The 21,459-nt window shown below is 43.5% G+C and overlaps 1 protein-coding gene across 1 annotated transcript in view; it reads left to right on the top strand.

Moving 5' to 3' along the window:
* LOC118831698 (Grid2 interacting protein) overlaps positions 1-21,459 on the top strand; it is a 152,215-nt gene that overhangs the window by 115,407 nt on the left and 15,349 nt on the right. Inside the window, 7 exon segments of the mRNA XM_036739121.1 lie at positions 89-176; positions 10,847-10,924; positions 12,322-12,518; positions 14,491-14,646; positions 19,466-19,475; positions 19,478-19,519; positions 19,522-19,550. Of these exon segments, the coding sequence (XP_036595016.1) occupies positions 89-176; positions 10,847-10,924; positions 12,322-12,518; positions 14,491-14,646; positions 19,466-19,475; positions 19,478-19,519; positions 19,522-19,550 (600 nt within the window).

Genomic DNA, 21,459 nt, shown 5'->3' with positions numbered 1-21,459 from the left:
ACAATCGGTGAACAAATATGTCCCATGATATCCCAATGTTGTTACCCAAGGGACCACTTCCTCTCCTGCCCCTCCCCCTTTCTTACAGCTCGGGGAAGATTCGGATTATGACAAATTGAATGACATGGTGAAATATTTAGACCTGGAACTCCACTTTGGGACCCAGAAGCCGGCAAGTAAGTGACCCAGAATACCTGAAGGGTTATGGGTGAGGGTGGAGAGTCCCTGGAGCAGCAGATCGGCTGGGAATGAGCTCCCTGAGTTCACTAAGCAGCTTAGAATCCTTGAGGTGACTCCGAGCAACCTGACTTGGGAGGGGTGGTACTAAGTGGAGGATGAAAGACTCTTCAAGGGTCCCCTTCGCTGCTGGCCCTGTTGTTATCCATGTGACTTTTGGAAGGTTCCTCAGCCTTGGTTCCCTCATCTATAAATTGGGAATAGCAGTACTTATACTACCTGTCTCACAGAGTTGCTGTAATCCACAAACTGCAAAAGCATTATAGAAATATGAAGTGTTATTTAGAAATTGGTATTCACTCCTGGATTAAGAATCATACCGGTACTGTACCTCCTTGGACCATCTGTGTCATTAAGCACAAATAAACAGAGAGTCTAAGGTCAGCTGCCTTTGTTAGTACCAAGTACGCACATAGAAGGAAGTTGAGATCAGCAGCCTAGGAAGGTGTTCATAACTACATCCATATAGACTGGTATAAAAGGTCTTATCAGAAACTCACCGGGTGGCCAGGCTGGTGTCATAATCTCTGTATTGTAATTGTAGCATCTTTTGTGGTGGTTGGGGGTTAGGGCAAGTACATTTCTTGGACTGGCTCCGTGATGAGGATGAGGGACCAGCATGATCCCCTGAGCCCTACATAACATTGACTCCCTTGGTCCTCACTGCCAGTAGGCCAGGAAGCTTATATTTTGCCCTTCTCCCAGCGTTCTCAGGCACCTTTAAGGGCAATTAGGGGTGTTTAGGCTTTCTGCCAATGGCTCCAGCCCCAACCACTGGTGTTCCAAGCATAGGGGAGAGGTCCCCTGAATCTCAGCTCCATTTTACTGCTAAGGGTCAGATTAGCTTTTATAAAGGAATATTTACTTTGAAGGTATATCCAGGAGCGCCTCTTCCACACCCCATACTACCTCATTCTCTGGGAAGGGAAAGCGGATTAGGTTTACAGTTTACCTCAGTTCCCATAGCACACAGTATCAGTTTCCAAGTCCAAAATCCCCCTTGGGCTCAAGTCCCAGGCATCCTGTCTTCCCAAGGCTTTCATGCCAGGCTGGTTGGCTCCAAGGTTACTATGGTTTGAGCTCCCAGGTCCAGTGGGTATTACTGTCTTTGCCTGAAATTGAGAAAGACAAACAAAACAGTGCAGAAAGAGAAATACCGCAAGCCACAAGTTCTAAAAGGAGAGGGGGAAGATATCTCCTCACCCAACAATACAGCTTAGCTAATTAGCTTTCCATCATCTTGAAGAACAGGCTCAGGGAAAAAGAATGTGTAGTATAGGATGGGTTAATCTTCAAAGGGGAAGAGAGAGGTCCAGGAAGGGACTAGGGCATGAGGTTACCACAGCACAGTAAGATAAGGTAGCAGGTATAGTGCAAAGAACATGGTGGCCGTAGTCAAGTTCAACTCCTGGCTCCATCACTTACTGCTTGTGTATGACTAAACAAATCACTGTATGACTAAACAAGATGACATGGTTGGACTAGGGCATATTCAAGGTCCTCTACATCTCTAATCTTCCATTCCTATAAACTCACCATTTTGCTAAGAGAAACTTCATTCACCATAGGGCCTTCATTTAAAGTCACCCTCCCTGGAGTATATAATCTTAGACTCTGAGTAGTAAGGAACCCCAGAAGTCATCCGGTTCAATCTCCCATGCCATGGAGGAATCCCTTCTATATCATACATAACAGGAGACCACCCAGCCCCTGCTAGAATACTGCCAGTGATAGGGAGTTCACCACCTCCAGAGATAACCCAGTCCATTGTTAGACTGCTGTAATTTTTACAAGGGTCTTCCTAACATTGATCCATAATCTGCCTCCCCATAACTTAGTACTGTCCTTTGGGGCTAGGCCAAATATATCTAATCCCTTTTATACTGAGAGGCCTTCAGATATGAGAAGGGCGTTATCATGTCTTCTCTCCTCTAGGCTAAATATCTGCATTTTTTTCAATCATTTTTCACATGACATTATCTCCAGACCCCTCATAATCCTGGTCATCCATCTCTGGAAATGATCTAGTTTAATGCCCCCCCCCAAAGATGGTGTCCAGAACTGAACACAATATTTTAGATAAGATCTGACCAGGGCACAATGCAATGGGATATCACCTGCATTGATCTGAGTACTAAGCTTTTACTTGAGTAGCCTAAGTTCCCATTAGCTTTTTTTGGCTGCCACATCACATTGTTGGCTCATATCAAACTTCCAGTCAACCAAAACCTTTATGGCTTTTGCATAAACTACTGTCTAGTTATGTCTCCTCATTGCATACTTTTAAGATTTATTTATTTTTATCTAAAATGCAGAGGTTTGCATTTCTCCCTGCCAGATTTCATCTTGTTGGTTCTGGTCCAGCATTCCAACTTGATAAAATCTTTTTAGACTAGAAATAAAAGACAAAGCTCCCAGACTGGTGAGCCTGTTAACCACCATCCCACCCTGTAAGGGAACCTGGGGATCTGACTACATGCTGTTACAGTTTTCAATGCCACTCCTCTGAAAGGAGATGGATGGATGGATGGATGGATGGATGGATGGATGGATGGATGGATGAAATACTGTACTGGTTTAGGTTTTGCTAGTTCAGCTCTCAAGGCTATTTATTTCCATCTTGGTAATTTGATGTGATTAGGGCAGGCTGCTCCTAGGTTATCAGTGGTACTATGGATGTGGTCTCACCCTCTAAATGGCCAGACATCAAGTGTAAGGAGAGAAAAGCTAACCTGCTTTCTGCTAAAATATCTGCTCTCTATATAAAAAAATAAAAGCCATTAACTTAGCCATATTAAGGCATCCTAAATAAGCAGTCCTTCAATATAAACATCCAAAGATTTGAAGAGTTGAATCAAATCTAAACTAGCAGTTGGTGACTTCCTACTGCTGCTCGAGTCACTCCCTTGCCACCGATGAAGCTGGCACTGCCCCTGCTGCCCCTAGAACCCCTGGTCCCTTTCCCAGTGCCAGGGCTTCGTCCTTCCTCCCTTGCCTCCATTGGAGTTGCTGCCATCACTGCAGGATGGGTTCTAGAAAAGTCCTCCCTCCTTCTAAAAGGCCAGGCTAAGGTATGAAGAGTCAGGGCTCATTTCCAGGGCTTTGTGTAGGTGAAGGAACAGAGATAATATATGTTCCTGATATCCTGAGTTTGAACTTGAAACCTGTATTCCATAGGAATGGTGTTATAAATTCTACAAATATAGGATTCAGAAGTACAACTGAAGTCATATTCAGCTACACTGTAGTCGAAGTAGGGATTTCTGGGCAGACCAAAAACCCTCACTATAATATGTGTGTGTGTGTGTGTGTGTGTGTGTGTGTATACACATGTGTGTAAAATGTATGTTATGTTTTCTATAGAAAAATGCATTTTAAGTTCCAGAAAACTGACTTAGAAACAAACTTTCAGACTGCAGCCATTTGTGGATTGGGGTTATCTTAAAAGATTGCTCTTTAGAGCAAGTTTAAAAATAAATACCTAGGTACCACTGCTGTGAGCTCATTGAGAGCTGTGACAGTGTTTTGTCTTTCTTTTTATTACTGACTTTATTACTATTTTAGTACTTTTTTAGTACTTTTTTACTAGTACTTAGTACTTTATTACTATTCTTTTTATCGCTATCACTTTGCACACTGCCTGGCATGCAGTAGACACTTAATAAGTGTTTATTGATGTGATCTCACTTGACATTCTCACTAAACCTCGTCACTGCTTACTCAGATCTTAGGTTTAACCTCTAGATTTCAGTCTTAGCCCCTAATGAAATCTCTCCTGACCTTCAATCGGTGGATTTGACAAAATGTCTCCAGGCTACTTCCTCAGTCACTAGGGCTTCCTGTTAGATTTACCAAAAATCCATTCTTTTAGCTTAAAAAGGTAGACATGATGAAAAGATGCCCTCAGTTTTCAGATCAACTATTAGACCTGCTATTTCTTCTGCCTTCCTTTTACTTTATTTCATTTATATATGGAAACAGCAGAAAAGCGAGATTCTAAATGTCTAGATATGCCTGTAGGTGAGCAATTATAGAATTCTGACCCATAGTCAGGAAGGTTTCAGTCACATAAACCTTTGGTGGAGAGGGGTGAGAGATCCCCACTTCCCTGACCCTTTGGTATCTGAAGCTTAGATTTAAATCCTATGGCTTCCTCACCAATGCTCTAATAAAGGGTCAGATATGGGCTCACTTCTGATATACCTGCTTTATGAAAGGGCTTTTTAACATAAAACACCACCAAACAGAAACCTTGGCAAAGCTTTAAGCATAGTTTTCAATTGGTCTCAATAGAAAGGGAACTAGGGGTTGGGAGAGATGAGAGCCCACCGTAGCCTGGCTGATTGCTATTAGTTTGATGCACAATCCATAATTAATAACAATCCACCCACAATTACTCAGGATCCAATGCTAAGATGCTGCAGGAGGAAGACTTAAGTTTACAAGGCTAGTGGTTTTTACTAAGGAATACCTGGAATCCAGTAGAAATCAGTTGCCTCACGCCCGATTTCAGTTACCCAGCAACCCCATTTAGAATGACTTCAGCTTCTTTCACCCTGAGGCCTGTCCTGAGCATCACTCTGAGCCTTGTTTCCATCACTTTGAACCCCATAGACATCAAGTATGTATAGGACACGCAGGACAGGACCCAACCCAGCCAACCTATTTCCCTTGTTACCTCTCTCTTTTAGAAATATCCACATGGATAGGTTCAGCTAGTCCAGGTTACTTCTTATATTAGAGATGGACCAGCCTCCAGGGGATTTGATTCTTGAGCGAAGTGCCCCACCCTGTGCCCACTGACACCTTACCTTACAGGTGGTCCCAATCTCTGCTGGAGCACTCCCAATGATTGGAACCTCACTTCCTAAAACACAACCTGTTCTATTGCTATAGAGTATGAATTATTAAAAAGTTCTTCCTCATATGGAACCCAAATCTGCCTTCTTACAACTTCCTTTTTTAAAATTGTTTTTACATGCATTTATAATGTATCCCTCCTATTTCCACCTCCCCAAATTAACAGCAAAAAAAAAATAAAAAGAAAAAGGAAACCTGTATTATAAACATGCGTAGTCTAGCAAACAAATTCCCACATTGGCCATGATTGAAAATGTACGTGTCTCTCTGCATTTTAAGTTCATTACCTCTCTGGCAGGAGGAAAGTAGTGGGCTTCATCTTCAGTCTTCTGGACATTTGGTTTATCATTACATTAATCAAAATTCTACAGTTTATCAAAGGTTTTTTTTCCTGTAATGTTGTCATTGTATTAACTGCCTTCTGCTCACTTTTCTATATCAGTTCAAAGAGCTCTTCATACTTTCCTGTGGAACTACCAATTTCATGATTTCTTAATATTCCATTACGTATATATACCATAATCTTTTTAACCATTTCCCAATAGAAGGCCACCATATTTTGGTGGATTGGTGGAACCAGTTTCCAATTTGGGCCTATTAAAAAAAGAGCTTCTAAAAATACTTTTGTAATGTACAAATTCTTTTTTTCTCTTTCTTGGATATCTTTGGGAAAGTAGTATCTACTAGTGATATAACTGAGTCAAAGGGTAGGCATCGTTTGGGGCATAGTTCCAAATTGTTTGCCAGAATGGCTGGACTAATTCATAGTTCTACAAATAGTGCGCTGGTATGTCTATTTTCCTATAGACCCTCAAAATTTATCATTTTCATCTTTGCCAGTCTGATGGGTGTGAGTTGGAACCTTAAAGTTGCTTTAATTTGCATTTCTCTAATAATTAGTTATTTAGAATATTTTCATATGATTGTTGATAAACTTGTACTACTTCCTTTGAAAACTGCTCCTTCATATCCTTTGACTATTTATCTACTGGAGAATGGCCCTTAGTCTTATGAATTTGAATCTATTTCTTATATATTGTAGATATGAAACTTTGATTGGAGGATCATGTTGAAAAGATTTTCCCCCAGTTACCTTTACCCTTTTAATTTTATCTACATTAGATTCATTTGTACAAAAGTTCTTGAACTTTATAGAATAAAAATTGTTCAGTTTTATTTCATGTGACCCTATCTGTTACTTGTTTAGTCATGAGCTCTTTCCCTCTACATAGATTTGAGAGGTAGTTTCTCCTCTGCTTCTCTACTTTGTTTATGATGTGTCCCTTTACAGCTGGGTGATCTATCCATTTGGAGCTTACCTTGGTATGTGGTATGGAATGTTGGTCCAAACTTAATTCTTCCCAGCATGTGATCCAGATTTCACCCACTGGTTTTAGGGCTAACCTCTGTGGCTAGCCCAAAATAAATCTAGTATCCTCCATATTGATAGGTCTTCAGGTAATTAAAGATTTACCATGTTTTTGCACCTACCAGGTGCAGTAACTCCTGGGCCAATTCATGAAAGTTGGCCCCTTCCCAAAATAAATCTAGTAACTTCCATATTGATACGTTTTCAGGTAATTAAAGATTTAGCATGTTTTTGCACCTACCAGGTGCAGTGACTCCTGGGCCAATTCGTGAAAGTTGGCCCCTTCCCAAGTTTGTTCTGAGCAGCAAGATGAATACACACATCAACAATTCTTGCTGTTACTGATTAACAGTATGTGAACTCTCCCTAAGAAAGTGAAGCAATCTGTATTATTGTAGCCATTATTCAAAACAAAGGCTCTCTGGCCACTTCGAGTTTTGGCATAGATGCCAGTACATCTGCCCCCAGCCTATTTATGTGATTTGTTTTTCCTGAGATGACCTTTCAGGGAGTCTCTAAGGTCGAGTGATAAAGCAGCAGTGGTACCTGTCTGTGTTCTCTCAGAAGGGGTGAGACTAGGTCCTATAGGAAACGGGTTCCGTGGAAATAGAAATCTGTGTACAAAGGCAAAGCTTAAGGTCCAGAATATGTGTCTACCATATAGAATAGAATCAGTTACAAGTTGGGGATGATGAGGCATAGATGTGTGTTAAGTCAGTCAGTAAACGAGCATTTGTTAAGTGCTTACTGTGTTCCAGGCACTGTGCTGAACTCTGGGAATGTAAAGAAAAGCAAAAACAGTTCCTACTCTCAAGGAGTTCACATTCTAATGGGAGAGCAACATGTAAATAACTGTGTACAACAAGATAGTATATGTATACATACATACATACACACACATACATATATATATATATATACACACAGGTAGGTGGAAAATAATCTCAGAGGGAAGATACTAGCATTAAGGGGAACTAGGAAAGGCTTCTGGAAGAAGGTAAGATTTTGGGTGAGATTTGAAGGAAGCCAGGAGGCAGAGATGAGGAAGGAGAGCATTCCAAGCATGAGGGATAGCCAGTGGAAATGCCTGGAGTGAGGAGGCTCCATTCCTCATTGTGAAGAACAGCCAAAAGCCCCTTGTCCCTGGATCAAAGAGTATGTGGAAGGGCGTCGGGTGTAAGAAGACTGAAAGGGGAGGAAGGAGCCAGGTGATGAAGGACTTGAGAGGTCAAATGGAGAATTTTATATTTGATCCTGGAGGTGATAGGGAGCCACTGGAGTTTATTGGGTAGGGGTAACACGGTCAAAACTGGGCTTTAGGATTTGATAACTAAGTGGAGGATAGTCTGGAGTGAAGACAATCTTGAAGCAGGGAGACCAACCAGCAGGCTGCTGTAGTAGTCCAGGTGTGAGGTGATGGGGGCTTGCACCAGGGTGGTGGCAGTGTCAGAGGAGAGAAGAGGGCATTATGAATGCCAATTATGAATTGACAGGACTTGGTAACAGATTGTATATAGGGTCTGAGTGTGAGGAATCAAGGGTGACATCTAGGTTCTGAGCCCTAGTGACTGGAAGGATGGTAATAATAGGGAAATTTGAAAGAGGGAAGGTTCATAGCAGCACTGTCCCTTCTCTGTTTTCATAGCTCTTAGATAAATCTGGCCAGAACCTTTGGAGTCCTCAAGAAAAGAAGTTTGGTTCCTCCCACACCTCTGGGTCCTATCTCTCACTCCTACACTGAGCTGAAGATCCCTAGCCACCACCCAACAATAGCAATAACCATCCCTTGCCTCTATGTAGCTCCTCATTCTTTTGCTTACAAAAGAAAAACACTGCTTTTATATCCACCGATCTCCTATTGCTCATCCTTGGAGATGCCTTGTAAGAATCATAGAGTAGGAGGTACCGCAGAGCTACTCCCTCGGACAGTTGTTGACTTGACCTAGTTTGGCAATGGGTTCTTCAGTTCTGCCTACCCTTCAGAGAATGACTGGCTCAGGCCAGCTCCCTCTTGCCCACACACCAACCTAGACTAGTAGATCTCCTTCCAAAGGTTTCTGTTTTCCTGGGAACATGAAGATGTATTGCATATCATTGGACCGATTCTTGAATGGACAATCTTTGAAATAAATCAGTTATCAATCAATAAACATTTATTTAGTGCCAACTATATGCCAGGCTCTATGCTAAGCACTGGGGACCCCAAAAGAGGTAAAAAGCAGGTGCTGCCTTCAAGGAGCTCGCAGTGTGATGAGGGAGACAACAAACAAATATATGTAAACAGGCTATATATAGAATATGAAATTATCATTTTATTATTTTTATATATTATACAATATAGTAAATTATATATGTAATTAAAAGAGGGACAGCACTAAAAATAAGAGGGGTTGGGAAAGGCTTCCTGTAGAAGATGACATTGTGGTTGGGACTTAAAGGAAGGCAGAGAGGGCAGCAGGCAGAGGCGAGAAGGGATACAGACTCACGTTGGAATGTCCCAACGCCACACCCAAGGAGGACCTTGGGCCACGTGTTCTGGGGAGCATCCCACATGTAGAACCCAGCAACATATTTATCAATGATGACTTGCCATATAAAAGCAAAAACAGGGAGTCAGACCAGATCAGGGTGTGCCTGATACTTTATAAACAGCTAATGAAAAACCATTCTAGCTTTCTGTCTTGCTCCCATGCCTTTGTGCTTTTTCTGTCCCACTGAGTTTGATCGTCATCTTGCCCCTGTGTGTTCTTGGGGAGGGGCAGTGTCAGCCATGCAGTGCTGAGGGGAGCCTCTGAGCATCAGTTTGATTTCAGTTTGCCACTGTCTTCACTCAACAATATGCAGTCTTCCATGTGATGTACCATCTTCTTCCTAAGTAGGACAAGCCTTGCCTCTCACCTATTCTTTTATTCTTCATTACTCCCTCACTTGGTGCTCAACAGTGTCGATCCCTGAGACAGAATTAGGAGCCTACACTGGCCAGAGAATGAATTATCACTTATCATTGTCCTGTCGTAAATTCTGGTCTGCTTCTAGGTACTGGAACCATCTAGACCGGCCTTCCTCCTCTTTGGAGATGACTACCCAGAGCTCTGGTAATTAGTTTAATCCTAGGTCCCAGAGCCATGATTGGAGTCCCACAATTAGGAGCAAATTCTGTGTGTGTGTGTGTGTGTGTGTGTGTGTGTGTGTGTGTGTGTCTCTGTGTGTGTGTGCATGTTTGTAGGGAGGTAGGGGTATTAGCACCAGCTGCATCTCCCAGAGAGTCCTGCTCATGCCCTAGAGAGGTTATGGGGAAAGATAGACCCCAGAGCAGTAGCATCTCATTGGCACAACCCTGGAGGTGGCAGTTGGGAGTATGGATGATACTCAGGCTGATGGATGACCAAGAAGCAAAGCACAGGAATGATGGGTAATACAGGGAGGAATCACCCCCCCCCCCCCACCAAATGATGCTTTAAAATGCATCTCCCTGGAGGTTGTTGCCCTAGAGCAAAGCCCCAATTGCCTTATGCTAGCTTTGGCTTGGCTTGGTTCTTCTCCATAATTACATAGTGAAAGTGAGCAAGATGACAGAGAGTCAGGAACCATGGGTGTTCTAGTCCTGACCACCATTTGCTAGCCCTGTGAGAGCAACAACTTGAACAAGTCACAAGTTCCTGGGCCTCAGTTTCTGTATGTGCAAAATGAGGGGACTGGAATAGATGCTCCCTAATGTTCTGTGTTTGCATATATTGGAGTATATTAAAGCGACTCTTCCACTTTGTCCCAGGCCAGGGTAGAGGCAGGGTGAGGAAAGGGAGGGGACACTTCGTGGTACCTGATCTGGTTATTCTGGACATGAGAGAATGTAAGGATTGCCAAAGAGCTTTTCCATATCCCTAGTATTACGGGGGCATAGTTTCTTGGGTACAGAGGAACCTCTCCAATTCCCCAAAAGTCCAGTGGGCGGCAATAGCCCTGAGAGTGCGGTACTGTAAAAAGAGGTTTGGGTCTGGAATTAGAAGGCCTGGGTTCAAATGCTTCTCAATTTCCTCATCTGAAAAGTGAGGTAAGCCTTGATGGCCAGAGGCCCCTCCCAGCTCTAGAACACATCTCTGATCTTCTGATAGTTAGGAATTCTTGGGCCCTAGTTGGCCAGAGTGAGTGGGGAGAAGAGGAAGTTTGTTCTGTAGGTTTGTGGATCTCACCTGTTGTTTTGTTTTTTCAGCTCAGCCATCAAGAGCTCAGAATTCCCTCAGTTCCAAGATGCTCAAAGACATATGTCTGAGAGCTTTGTCTCTCTGGCTCACTCAGTACTGGTTTCTGTTTTCCTCTCCAATGCTGGAGAAAACCAGCCACAGCCTTACCTGTGATTAAATCTTTCAGTTTCTCTTCCAGAGCCAACCCTTGCACCTGAGCCCTTTAAAAAGAAAGATGTGGTCGAGATTTTGTCTCATAAGAAGGCCTATAATACATGTAAGTGGATGTGAGGGGGGTGGTGTGGGGGTGGGGTGGGGTTGGAGCAGTAAAAACAAAAGCAAATGGAATAATTTGGGGGCTCCTTCTTCCTGGGAAAATGAGGAATATAACACACAAATTTTATGGGAATAGTGACAGATCAGAAAGGACTCTCATTTGTTGTTGGGGTTCTTCGATCCAGCAGCTCAGGAAAGGAGCTGAGAGTAGGGGAGTCTCTTCATTACACCAGGAATTCACCAAAGTCCTTTGTTTACCTTTGCTGGGTATACCAGAGATATCAAACCCCCAGAAGCTGGCAGAATTGCTGGGGCAACACTCAGGAGTGGTACCAGAGGGAAGTTAAAATGTAACTAGGAAATACTTAACAAAACAAATAAAAATACAGTAGAACACATAGACAATGTTAGTATGTGATTTTCTAAGTCAATATACCACAAGTAGGGTTCCTTTTATAAGATTCAGTGGCAATATTTCTATTTGAGTTTGACACCAGTGGTGCAGACAACCCAAGTGTGGAAAAATGCCCAAGTAATACCACCCCAAGGCATCAAAGCATTCATTTGGGGAAGAAGGCAATCTAACCCAGGAGGAGGTGGTTGGTGTGAGACCAAGGTAGATTAGCACTGTGTGTCTTAAAGCACTTTGTTTTTTGACCAGACTTTTGTTTTCTTTGGTAGAGGGAACTTCTGGTGAGGAAGCTCCCTTTAACAATGCAGATGGGCATGTGCTCCTTAACCTCTAGAATCAGAGAGTAGCCTGGCATGCCGAGGAGTTAGGGTACTTGTCCAGGGTCACCCAGCCAGCCTGTGTCGGAGGCAGGACTCAACCCAGGTCTTCCTGATTCTCACAGCCTCTCTCTGCCCAGTACCCCACAGCTGCCTCCCTGACTCTGCCTTTGAGGGCATTATCATTGCTCCTGGATTGGAGTCTGGGCAGAAGGCTAGCTGAGACCACACAGACATTTGCAGTTCCCTGCAGGCAGCAGGGTAGTGTGGAAGGTGTAGAGAACCCAAAATCAGAAGTCTGGGCTCTAGTTCTGGCTCTCAGTAAGGAGCTAGGTGACCTTGAATGAGTCCTTGTGCTTCTCTTCTGGGCATCGGGATCCCCTCTCTCTAATGAATGAGTTGCAACGAGTAAGCTCTAAGGTTCTGCCAGCTCTAGGAGCCTCTGATTCTCTTAAACCTGAGTGGGATGTGGGACCCCAGATGTCTACAATAGTCGTCAAGATGGGACTCTTTGGTTGACGCTGAGGAGCTCACAGAGCTTCCGTGGGCTTGTCCTGAGGCTAGATGCACTCAAGGGCAATGGCAGTGGCTGGTCGAGTAGCCAGGCAGGCCCCTTTCCTCTCCCATCAACTCCTCCATGTGGCTCTTCCTTTGTCCCACACTCTCCAGCTATACTCATTGCTCACCTGAAGCTGTCTCCACCCGAGCTCCGTCAGATCCTCATGAACATGGAGAGCGAGAGGCTGGAGCCCTCCCACCTCAAGCAGCTCCTTCTGTATGCTCCCGATGCCGAGGAAGAAAAGCGCTACCAGGGCTACAGGGATACCCCCAGCCAGCTGAGCGAGCCTGACCAGTTTGTCCTGCAGGTGACAGGCCAGGGGCACTGGGGGGTTGGCTGCTCTCAGAACTACCTTCTTTGAACATGCTTTCATTTAATAAGAATGCTGCCAGCTCCCCTAAGACCCCAAGAGTCATCAGTCAGTGGTAGACCTTGAGCTGGAACTCAGGCCTCTAGAATCCTGATGCAATGTGTGAAACCCTCCTCTGCTCCACAGCAAAGGAAGGAAATAAGGAGTAAGGACTTACCGTGTGCCAGGCATTGTGGTAAACACTTTACAGATCTCATCTCATCAGAGTCTCACAACAACCTTGGGACGTAGGTGCTCTTTTTATTAACCCCATTTTATCATTGAGGAAGTTAGAGCAGACGGAGGTCATGACTTACCCAGGGTCATACAGCTTGGACGTGTCTGAGGTGGATTTGAATTCAAGTCTTCCTGACTCCAGATCTAGGGCTCTATCTGCTGTGACACCTTTCTGACATTCATTTGTTCACTACATCTTTATGGTGGAGTGAGTAGGAAACTAGCTGTTAAAGCCAGGAAGGGTTCAAGGCTTCCCTCTGACTCTTATTGGCTGTAAGCGAGTCACTTAATCTCTCAGTGTTCGGGGGATCTTTCTAAGACTATAAACTGTAGAGAAGATGCCAGCCTGCTTGGATAGAGGACGTTTCCTCACCTGTGAAATCACAGCTCTAGTCTCTATGCCTATCCCTTTCTTCATTAAACAGCTACTGTGTGCAGAATATTGCACTTGTGCTGTTGGGAAAGTTACAAAGTTTAGACTAAAAAAGGGTGACTGCCCTCTTGGGCAGCCAAACAAGGAACAAGACGCAAACGCTTTTAGGAAATGCTTCCTTGCAGCTACCATAAATCTCTCACGTTGCATTTTGAGCCCAACTTTTCTTCTTCAGTTCTCAGATAGAAGAGAATACCCCCTTCAGTGGTTTGTGTGGGAAGAAGCCTTCCATGACCCCTGCGCCACTGCTCCCAACCAATAAGAGGCAGCCGGGGGCCCTGGAAGGTTACCCGGTTTGATGGGAAGACTATTGGCGAGGGAGTCAGGAGACCTTCCTGGGTGAAGCGGCCTTAGGATGGTGCTTTTAAATTGTAAAACAGGAATAGTAGGCCCTGCCCGAACTCTTACCAGTCCATCATGTGGATCACATGGGATAATGGATGTAAAACTGTGATTTGCTACACACACGTAAAGGATTGTTGTTGGGAAAAGAGCTCCAACTAGGGTCAGAGGACCTGGGTTCGTGTTCTGTCTCTGCCACTTACTACCTTAGTGACTTCAGTGTCCTCATCTCTAAAGTGAAAGGGGTTGGCTTCATCGTCTTCTGAAATCCCTGCTGGCTCTCAGTCTAAAATCCTGTCATTTATTTTCTTTTATCCAATCTATGATTTCACTGATATTAGGAAACTCTTGGGAAGGAAACTCCTCCTCAGGCCTTCCTCTTAGAAAGTTGCCCAGGGCACCCAGAGGTTAGGATTTGTTCAGGATGCTCTGGCCAGAATATGTCAGAGGAGGGACTTGAACCCAATACAGCATGTTGAGTCTCTTAGCCTTTATTAAGAATAATCATAATTATTATGATTAATCCCAAGACTTTTATTCAATTACAAAGTGATCATTTTATCCCTCTGCACAACCATATGCTGAACATTAAAGGCAAAAGAACAATCTTAGGAGAGCCCTTTGTCTTGGGCCATTTCTATCTGAATTCCATCCCATATAAGATGAGAAGGAGAATAATATTAATGGTGATAATAAAGGGAAGCATCTGCTTAGAGCACATCATCTCCATTTCTGCCTGTCCTTGAGTGATGTGTCCAAGGAAAGAAGGAGTGGGTATGGTCCAGGAGACCCTGCTGGACTCCGGGGACAGGGTGGTGGGGTTAGTAGGGTGGGGTGGGTGAGGCTGGGTGGGGTCACAGGCAGCCTCGCTCTGGCTGCAGTCTGGGCATCCGTCTCTGACATCTCCATTCTGCTCAGATGCTGTCTGTCCCAGAATATAAAACCCGGCTGCGAAGCCTTCACTTCAAGACTACCCTGCAGGAGAAAACTGAGGAGATCAAAGGTAGCTATGAGTGTGTGCACCAGGCCTCCCTGGAGCTCAAGAACAGCAAGAAGCTTGCCAAGATCCTAGAGGTAAGAACCGTTTCCCCTCCTGGGAGCTTCCTCCCATCCCAGCAGGCTGCTTGTCCCAGCTAAAGAGAGAGATGGGAAACTGCAATATCCATTGGGCTCTTTGGCAAGTGCCAAGTCTCACCCGTACCCTTCTCCTCCTCCCCCCCACCACCTTTTTTCCTCTCCTTCTTTCTTGTTTCTTCCTTCACCCGTTTTCCTCTCCTTCTTTCTTGTTTCTTCCTTCACCCATTTTCCTCTCCTCTTCCCTTATCATAGAGCTCATAAATGCTCCAAAGTTAGATGTCCCTTAGGCTACAGAACCTAGAATGTTAGAGCTGGAATGGATCTTGGAACATAGAACACAGATGTCAGAGTTAGATAGGCACCTTAGAACATAGGACATAAAACTGCAGAACTGGAAGGGACCTTAGAAGACAGAGATAAGAACATAGGAGCTGAAAAGACCCTTTGAACCCACCTAGTCTAACTATCTCATTTGACAAGGGAGTTAACTAGGGCTCAAGAAAGGAGAAGTGATTTACCCAAGATCAGACAGCTAGTTAGTAGGAAAGCCTAGGTTAGTTCTCAGGACTCCTGATTCTTAGCCTTTTCTATTTTTTAAAAATTTAATTTAATTTTCAAACAAAGATCAAACTCTTCTCCCTCCTATTTTCCTCCCTCATCCCAAAGCCCTCACTAAGTGGGAAAACAAGAAAAAACCCCTGTTATAAACAGTATAGTCATACAGGATAAAATTTCTCATCGGTCACGTCCAAAACACCTACATCTCAATCGGACTCTGAGTCCATTATCTTTCTGTTAGGAGGTGGGCCGTGTGTTTCACCATGAGTCCTCAGGAATTGTGGTTGGTCATTTTGTTGGTCAGTTCCCAAGTTTTCCTTTTTATTTTCTTTTTAAAAAATATATTTGGTTTTAATCAACCAAGATCCACATTCTCCACCTCCCACCCCAATCTCTCCCTAATTGAGAACACAAGAAAAGCAAAACTCATTACAAACGTGTATAGCCAATCAAAACAAATTTCCAATTGGACATGTCTGAAAAGATGTTTGTCTCATTTTGGTATTTTGAGTCCTTCAGTTCTCTACCAGGAGGTGAGAAGCATATTTCATCATTAGTTCTCTAGGATCCTGGTTGGTAAGAATTCACCACAGTAGTATTCTATCACATTTATATACTATAACTTGGTCATCCATCTTCCAATTTATGGACATGTATTCCCTTAGATTACTATTCCTTGTCATCTCAAAAAGGCTTAAATATTTTTGTACATCCTTAGAATTTGCTTTGTTTAGGACTAATCCCTCCTCCATCTCTCTTCCTCTAATTCCCTCTCCCCCTTTCCCTCCTATTTCACTGTTGAGTGAAATGTATTTCTGTACCCAATCTTGTGTGTGTGTGTGTTCTTCCTTCTTTTGACTAGTTCAAATAAGAGTGAGTTTCAAGTGTCAACCATTCCCCCTCCCCTCATCTCCTCCATGTTTGTATCAATGTCTACTTGTGCACCCTGATTTTATGAGATAATTTCCCTTACCATCCCTTGCCTTCTGCCTCCTGCCCCACCCTTACCCACAGTGTATTCTTCTTTCCTCTTTCATTCTTTTCTTAAGATCATCAAGTCATAACAGAATCACTCTCAGGCCTTGTATAACTTGATTCCCTCTGTGAACCCTGAGGGTGATAGGAATTAAAAGGGGACACATGTCTCATCTCCCCCTATTTCAGTGTAAGCAGTTTATCCCTGTCTAGTACTTCATCATTGTTCCTCATGCTTATCATTCATGTTTCTCTTCTCTCTTGTTTTTGCATTCAAAGTTTCCCTATAGCTCTGGTCTTTTCATCAGGAATGCTTGGAAACCTACTATTATTTCATTAAAGGTCTGTTTTTCTCCTGTAGTATTATCTCAGTGTTACTGAGTAAGTTATTCTTGGTTGTATGTCCTGTCCATATCCTTTGCATTCTAGAGTATCATATTCCAAGCTCTCTACTTCTTTATAATGATAGCTTTAAATCATGGGTGATCCTGACTGGCCCCTCAGTACTTGAATTTTTTCTCTCTGGCTGCTTATAACATACATACATATATATACACACACACACAACACACACACATATACCCATATATTGCCTTGGAAGCTCTGGATTTTGGCTATCATGTTGCTGTGAGGTTTTCATTTTGGGGTTTATTTCAGGAGGTAGTGGAAGACTCTTTCTCATTTCTACTTTGCATCTCTGGTTCTAAGAGATCTGGGCAGTTTTCTTCTAAGATTTCTTGAAAAAATTATGTCTAAGTTCTTTTTTTTTGGTCCTAGTGTTCAGAATAGTTCAGTGAGTCATAAATGTTTCCTCCTTACTCTGTCTTCTAGGTCAGTTGTTTTTCTTATGAGATACAGTACATTTTTTTCTATTTTTTCAATCATTTGACTCTTACAATTCTTTGTCGCCTCATGGAGGCACTAGCTTCTGTTTGGTCCATTTGAATTTTTAGGGAATTGTTGCTTGGGTAAGATTTTCAATTTCTCATACCAAGCTGGCAATTCCTTTCCAATTCTTTTTCCCATAGTTCTCATTTCTTTTCTGATTTTTTTCTTCAACACTCTCATTCCAACCATAAAAACATTTTCAACTTTGATTCATTTCTTCCAGGAATTGAAGTTGAGTTTATGCCCAGGTTGTGTTTTTCTCTTAGGTTTGGAGTCATTCTCTTCTGAATTGTGTCTCGAGCATCTCTGCATCATAATAGCTATTGTGACAGGGTTGTTTTGTTTGTTGTTTGCCCATTCTTCCAGCCCAGTTTTCACTTCAGATCTGGGTTAGGGTTAGGTTCTGCAGCACTTCTGAAGGGAAGGTCTGGGCTCATCTTCTTGCTGCTTTTTTGGGATACGAATGTTATGTTATTCCAGAATTCAGGGATAAGCCTAGGTTCTGCCAAAGTAGATTGACCCGAGGCAAAATCTGATTGCTGCTTCCCTGGCCTGAGCTCTGTAAGTTCTGGCCTGGGTTTGGGTTGAAGCAAGAGTAGACCTCTGCTGGACCCTGCCCCTGTCAACCAGATGGAATGCTCATCTTGACTCAGGGCAGCAGAACATGAATGGTAGGCACCCTTGGTCTGCGATCTCTGCCTTGCTTTGTGCCTGAGGTTCGAGGCCAAACACTGCCACTGATCCGGATTCTGAATTTCCTCCTTTCTTAGACATGCTGCCAGGGCTCCGCCAAGGAAACAATTCTGCAAACATTTCCCCACTCCATCCTAGAAATGCAACCTGGCTGGACTAATGGGTGACCAAAGCTGCCAGTGGCCCCGCTTTCTGTACACCAGTGCACTTGTATGGGTCTAGGGTGCCTCAGTACAGGTCTGCGACCCTCCTCTTGCCCTGATACACAGCTTCTCCCTGGGTGCTGGAGTGTTCTGCTGGCATGGTGCTCTTGGTCTGACCTGTCACCAGTGTCTCAGACCTCCTCTACCTCTATCCCCATGACCAGCTGGGCGGATAAGGGACTCAGGGTGACTTGTTCTGGATTTCCCCATCAGGATTCAGTCTTGTGCATTTTCTAGATTTGTTAGGAAGAGCTTGTAGAGAGGATCTCACTGCATTGCTTCCTATCACTCTTACTGCCTTCCCTTTAGAGGCACCCCACCCCCACACTGCTAGTGACTTCCCACACAGGTAGGACCCCTTGGGCTACTTGGCCTGGCACCCTCATCTCCATGGATAGGGTCTTCTCATCTCATTTCCATTCCCACAGTGTTTTGTCTGTGCCTACAGCTCACACTCTCCAGGCCCAAGTAGCAGGCTTCCTTCAACCTGGGACAGACCAGCACAATTTGTCCTCCCTGGAGACTGTGGGCAAGGGCAGAGTGGGAAGCCATGGCATGCCCTGTAGGCTCTTCCCTCCCACAGATTGAGTCCTAGCCTTTTCTCAGTAGACCACAGTGTTTCATCTCCCTATTACATTTCATAACCACATCATTGGTTAGCTCCTGCCATTTGCTGCCCAGCTCCAGCAGGTTCTGGATATCAGAAGTAAGTCCTTGTTTCAGCCTCAGTAGCAGGATAGGAAGAAGGGCACTAATATAGGGTTGCTGCTCCCTGCTCCAAAGAGTTAAGAGATTCCTGAAAGTGAATCAGCAGGAGCCTTTCCTCCATCCTGCCTCCTCCCCCCAGAATTTCAGAACTCAATATTGCAGAAAGTAAAAATTCTTTGCTACTGTTCTAGGCCTTTCTGGCTCCCGTGCCTTCAGGACCAGCTGGGCTTGCATGGTCAGTGCTGAGAAAAGCAGCTCCTGGCAGCAGGAAACAATGGTCACAGGGTTTAAGGACATTTCTGGGCAGTGTCTCCATGTACAAAGATTTAACCTAAGGGAAAAATACCAAGAAATTCTGAGGGTGCCTTCAGCCTGCAGACTGGAACTAGATCATTTTAAGGGTACACAGGCCCCAACCACACACAGGGTAATCTGAGCTTTAGTCCTACCATCTCTTCTTGATGCGAAAATAGTTCACCCTTGGCCATTGCCCAAGTATCACACCCACCCTAGAATCAAATGTAAAGCAGTGTGGAGGTGAGCACGGATGGAGACAGCCAAAGTCTTGCTAGCTACCTTAGACAAGGTAGAAGATAAGCAGGCATTGAGAGAACAATAGGCCAGTTTCTCTCTTGCCTTCTCTATTGGGGAGAAAGTGGGAGTTATAGGAAGCTGAGGTAGGCGGGAGGGGAAGATGCCCTTCTTCTTTGTGTGGTGTGTGTGTGTGTTGGGGGGGCTAGGGATAAGTTTAATGGGACCTGATAAGCAGCGGGGGGTTTCTCTCTTGGCAGTTCGTACTTGCAATGGTAACTATCTCAACAATGGACAGCCCAAGACCAACAAGACCACGGCTTCAAGATCAACTTCCTAACTGAGGTAAGGAGGCCTGATAGGCTATAATAGAACTGGACCTCAAGGCCAGAGGTGATGAAGGTCTGGACTGGGACTGTGGTCTTGGTCACAGTGATGAGAAGGTAGATAAGAGATATATTATGGAGGAATGGATTGATATCATTTGATGTGAGAGACAAAAAAGAGGAAAGGAGTTGAAATTAAATTTGAGTTTTGGAACCTAAGGGCCTTAAATTATGATTAGCAATAATGGGAAATGTGGATAGTAGGTTAATTTTGAGGGGTTAATGATAGCTTAACTCTTATATATGTTCATCTTCACTGATAAGTGGGATATCTATGGGAAGACATTCTGTGGGTAGTTGTGGGTTAGAATCAGGAAGGCCTAAAGGTAAAAATTTGGAAATAGATATATGAAGACCCAGGAAAATGTTACACAGAAATTCAGAAAAAAGCATGGAGTGTTTGTTTTTCTGAGAACTTGCCTTGTGTTTTCCATAATTTTGGTGGGGCAAGAAAAATTTTGTATTATAAATGTTTTAGAATGATGAATAAAGTGTTTAAACAGAAGTATTTTTATTTTGTTTCCTGACCTTTACTCCTCAAAAATAATCACTTACAACTATGTGAGAGGAAATTTTGAACATGAAACTTTCTACAACACTCAGTCATCATAGTTCCTGTGCACTGAGGACACAGTAATAGCGTATTAACACCTTGAATCCAAGAAAATGGTGCATTCCTGCCTCTGTGGGCAGAGGAGAACGGGGTGAAGGGGGTTACCGCTGTCATTCCAAGAGAAAGAAGAATTCAGTGCCTTCTTTGCCTGTGGGTTTCCTCATCCTGATTTTTGAGCTGGGAATTGGTGAATATGTTACTATCCTCCTGAAGAGTCCTCAGAGAGACTGACAGTAGAGGGAGATACTGGTAGGAATATCTACAATTATCCCTCCCATATTGTGAATTTTTCCCATTGTGGTTTCAATATATTGTATGTAGACTGGCATAAGAAATTAAATGGGAATTTGGGGGGAGTTTTGCGGAAGCCGTAGATGACACACAAAGGCCAGCAGATGACACAGAAAAAGTTTAGACACTTAGAAATGCATAAAATATATGTATAATATCAGCCGATATTTTACAATAAGGTAGTATAAATACCCCAGAAAAGAAAAAGAAAAAATGCAAACTTCTCTGGTATGAAGGAAGGCCAGAAAATCTTACCAGGATTTTCCTGATTGTGGGGGCACTGAGCCCTGACCCCTGCAATGTGGAAAGGATGGCTGTCAGGACTGGAAACGAGGAGACTATTGCCTGGCTTGGTCAAAAGACTTAGGACAGAGAAGAGGAAGAATCTTAAAAATTGTGAAATATGTTCGCTTCTGGTCCTGTGACCTGAAGTCTACAAAGTAGTAGAAAGACCTTACTTCTTTTTTGAAAGGTAAGCATTTAAATACATAGGCCTTCATCTCCTCTGGCACTGAACTCTGCAGGATACAGAATATTAAGCCAGATTTCAACTGTATCATTATATTTTTGTTATCCTTGTAAATCAAAAGTATAGGAAGAAAAACCTTGAATTTGGAATCGGAAGACCTGGATTCTAATCCTGACTCTGCTATTGACTATAAGTCTGTTTACCTCTCTGGGCCTCAGTAAACCCCTTGTAATTTCAGGCGGTTGAACTAGATAACCTCTGATGATTCTTTCTAGCTGTAAATACTATAATAACTAAATTGCTTCTAGCCATAAATACCGTAATAAAGCCATATGAATGTGATGCTTTGGTTAAGTCACCTACTAGAAACAAACCTTAGAATGAGGCAAGAGTTAAGGGCTAGAAGGCTGTATACAATTAGTCAGGTTCCCTCCCATGGGGCAGGGGACTCAGTTGGGACAATCACATAGCAAGGTTTCATAGTTTTTTCAGTTT

This window comes from Trichosurus vulpecula, chromosome 9 (genome assembly GCF_011100635.1).
Source record: "Trichosurus vulpecula isolate mTriVul1 chromosome 9, mTriVul1.pri, whole genome shotgun sequence".
NCBI classification, from domain to species: domain Eukaryota; kingdom Metazoa; phylum Chordata; class Mammalia; order Diprotodontia; family Phalangeridae; genus Trichosurus; species Trichosurus vulpecula.
The sequence above is the reverse complement of the archived record's forward strand: the minus strand, read 5'-3'. Positions and strand labels throughout refer to the sequence as shown.